Raw genomic sequence first — 3,810 nt, 5'->3', positions numbered from 1 at the left:
TCCTCGAGTAGAAAGTAATAATAAATAAATTCTAACAACAGCTGATCAAGCTTAAACGTGCTGCTGTTGTTCAGCCGCTGGTTTCCTCTTTCTGGTGCAAAGTGGGCCAAAAGCAAAGAAGAGAGACGACTCGAGACAGAAAAGCCGATCAGCTGATCATTAAGCAGTTTCATGATTGAAGTAGCAGCAAGAAGAGGCAGTCGCTTGTTAAGCTTAACACAGGAATGCTTTACAAAAATTCAGAGATGGACTTACACACTTGCTTTACTTCTCTCGGGATAACTTTGTCGGAGATGAAATGCTGGGTTGTTAGCTAAGCTCCAAATGCTCTCCAGACGCATGCAGGTCCCGCATGCCACAGCCGACGTGATGCATACTGCTCCGACGTGCTAACGTTCTGAGGTGAGTTACGGCGTGTTGCAAGTTTTGTGAGGTGCTTTCGTGATATTTAATGGATCGGATTACATTTTTTATTTTTCTCCGATATCCGATCCAGTAATTTAGGTCAGTATCGGACCGATACCGATACGTAATATCAGATCGGTCCATCTCTAGTACAGACACAAACTACAGACACACATAGTGGCTAATCAGTGCTAATTTACAGACTAACAACATTGTGCTTCTCGTTTGATGAGGAACATTCTACAAGCTACACAGTATATGTTTATTAGCTACATACTCAAAGTTATAAGAAGTGAACTGCAAATGGAAACAATATCTGGCTCTGGGTGCTTTTCAACAAACCTTGTGGTTATTAGGGGAAGGCAGCTTAATATAGCCTCACATGCCTACTGTAGGGTGTATGGTGTCTTGTAAACCTTGTGGTGTTATTCACAGAAATATATGAATTTACAAACTTGCTACAACTGAGGATAAACTATTAACTTAGTAATGATGGAAATAGATTAAAATATAAGTAAGTAATTCATAGAAAAAGAAAAAGAAAATCAGTTGTTGTATGCTAGCCTAAAATTTTATTTTGGGAATTTATTAAATTTGCAGTTTAGACTGATAAAGTCTTACTTGCGTGCTGTGCTTTGCAGTTTCAGTTTGGACCTAGAACATCAACATGTTAATGAAACCTTATTTCTACAGCTGAGCAGTATTCTGTCAAAGAATCCACAGTGAGACCACGAGAATGCAGTAAATTGTCTACCGTGAGGTTTTGGCCACACCAGCATAATCTTTGCTCACCACCTGGCTCCTGTGATTTTTGTCCACTTACCAAAAATGAAAACCCAATTAAACTAACTGCTGTTTTGAGACACTGGGTGGGATCCAGCATGCATTTTAGATGAATGCTGGATTCCAAGTGGAAGGGGACATAACAACAGGATTTTTTTTTGTGTGCTTTAAATAGCAGTTTGAGTTTAGAAACATTTGCTTTAAAAGGTTTGTGTTAGCATCTTTAAGCGTTGAAGTTATAAAATATGATGCCAATAAGGAACACTGTAAGAGTAATAATTTATGAAAAAGTGGCAATCATTAATTAGTAATTGACCGATTATTTAACCTGCTCCCGTTATCAGTCACTGGCATCTTATTAAACAGGACATGTTGCTCTAGAACAGTGCTTCCCAAACTTTTTCCAGCCACGTACCCCTTGAGACATGTCACCCTCAGCCGCATACCCCCTACTACGAACGACTCTTAATTAGTGTCTATAAATACATTGCAATATCGCATGCATAAAGATAAATACTGCACAGTCGATTATTTCTCACCACCAAATGAATTTATCAATATTTTTTAGTAATGACAGAGTTTTAATAACAAACTTTACTACTTAATACTAGCAGTGTATCAAAGGATTTATTAGAATTCACTTTTTTGTCGAGAGCATAAAGGCCATGAACTTTCATTAAACAGAACTTTATTTAATGTGATGGATGTGCTTGAGCAGAGGCACACAGCTCTTCAATGTTTGGCTCAATTTGGGAAAGGCTGAGTCTTAAATCGTTTTCCACACAAAGTCTTGCTCTGTATTTTGTTTTCATGTTTGTTAAAGCAGAAAATCCCTTTTCGCATAAGTATGTGGTGGCGAAAGGCATCAGAGTCTTGACAGCGCGCTTAGCCAGCGCGGGCTGTTCAGTGCGCAGCCCTATCCAGAAATCCGCCAGGTTCTTTTGAGCGTGTTCAACTTTTAGAGATCCATCTGTGGCGATTTCAATTAGGCTCTCCTGGTCAGACGGTGATAACGAAGTAGGCACGGCGGTGAACGGGTGACGTATCCAATCATTTGAGCCGTCCGTCTCTGGGAAGTATCGGCGTAACTGCACCGCCAGCTCCTCAAGGTGCACGTTACATTCGCGCTTTACACTTTTAGATAGTGTGAGATCATTAGAGCACAGAAAATCATGCAGCACAGGAAAGACTTCAGTGTTGTTTGTATCCAAGCAGTTCTTCCAAAGGTTTAACTTCTTTATCATGGCCTCAACTTTATCTTGAACATTGAATATAGTTGCAGAAACGCCTTGTAATCCGAGATTGAGCTCGTTCAGACGAGAAAATATATCACACAGATAAGCCAGGCAGGTAAGGTACTCTTCATCATGCAAATGTTCAGACAGCTCAAAGGGATGGTTACTGAAGAAAACTTTAAGTTCATCCCTCAACTCAAAGAAACGGGTCAGCACTTTCCCTCTAGATAGCCAGCGAACCTCTGTGTGGAGTAATAATGTCTCATGCTCGCTGCCCATCTCATTGCACAACGCAGCAAATAAGCGGGAGTTCAGCGGCCTGGCTTTCACAAAGTTAACCATTTTTACACTCGTGTCCAAAACATGTTTCAAACGGACAGGTATTCCCTTTGCAGCAAGAGCCTCTCGGTGGATGCTGCAGTGTACCCAGGAGGCATCTGGCGCGACTGCTTGCACACGCGAAACCACACCTCCGTGTCTCCCAGTCATGGCCCGTGCGCCATCAGTACAGATGCCAACACATCTGTCCCACACGAGTCCATGTGTGTTCATGAATGTGTCCAGCTTTTGAAAAATATCTGCGGCAGTTGTCCTTTGTTCCAGCGGTTTACAGAACAGCATGTCCTCCTTGATGGTTCCTTCATGAATGTAGCGCACATATACGAGAAGATGCACCAGGCCAGCCACATCCGTGGACTCATCTAGCTGTATTGCATAACATTCACTGTGGCGTATGCGCAGAAGTAGCTGCTGTAAAACATTTTCTGACATTGCATTGATGCGCCGTAAGACAGTATTGTTTGATGATGGAATGGACTGTATCGTCTTTTTTGCCTTTTCCCCCAACATTGTCCCTACCATATCTAAAGCAGCAGGGAGAATGAGGTCCTCCACAATAGTGTGGGGTTTGTTGCTTTTAGCCACTCTGTAACTGACCATGTAAGATGCTTGTAGTCTGTTTTTATTCATAAGATCTGGCACCTGAATGCAGGTTTTACTTGTTGAAAGTGATTTTAGCTGTCGCTCAAAATATTCCCTTGGTTTATTTTTCAAATGGGGATGATTTGTCTCTAAATGTCTGCGCAAAAGTGAAGGTTTCATTGAGTTCTGAGACAATACTTTTGCACAAATAACACACTGTGGCCGGGGAAATCCACCAATATTTATACACGTAAACCCCAGCGAAATATAATTGTCATCATATTTGCGCTTCTTTGATGAGGTTGTGTTACAGTCCGTGCTGTCATGCTTTCTCCCACTTTGACGCTCCGCATCAGACACTTCATCACTTTCCACATGGCTGGCTCCAGCTATGCTAGCCACTTGGCTAGTAACCACAGATACATCCCTGCTAGCACTGCTAGCATCCAAATCTGACGAACACATT

General features: G+C 41.8%; 1 protein-coding gene across 1 annotated transcript; it reads right to left on the bottom strand.

Moving 5' to 3' along the window:
* Window positions 1-1,880: 1,880 nt before the first annotated feature.
* LOC146685914 (zinc finger BED domain-containing protein 5-like) lies at window positions 1,881-3,272 on the bottom strand. Its single transcript, XM_085442452.1, has one exon. The coding sequence runs from the start codon at window positions 3,270-3,272 to the stop codon at window positions 1,881-1,883; it is 1,392 nt and encodes a 463-aa protein (XP_085298578.1).
* Window positions 3,273-3,810: the final 538 nt, after the last annotated feature.

Source organism: Copadichromis virginalis, linkage group LG19 (genome assembly GCF_057382275.1).
Source record: "Copadichromis virginalis isolate Kocher_CV1m ecotype Utaka linkage group LG19, C_Virginalis_male_GT1.1, whole genome shotgun sequence".
Classification (NCBI taxonomy): domain Eukaryota; kingdom Metazoa; phylum Chordata; class Actinopteri; order Cichliformes; family Cichlidae; genus Copadichromis; species Copadichromis virginalis.
Note: the sequence above shows the minus strand (reverse complement) of the source record. Positions and strands in the feature narration are given on the sequence as shown.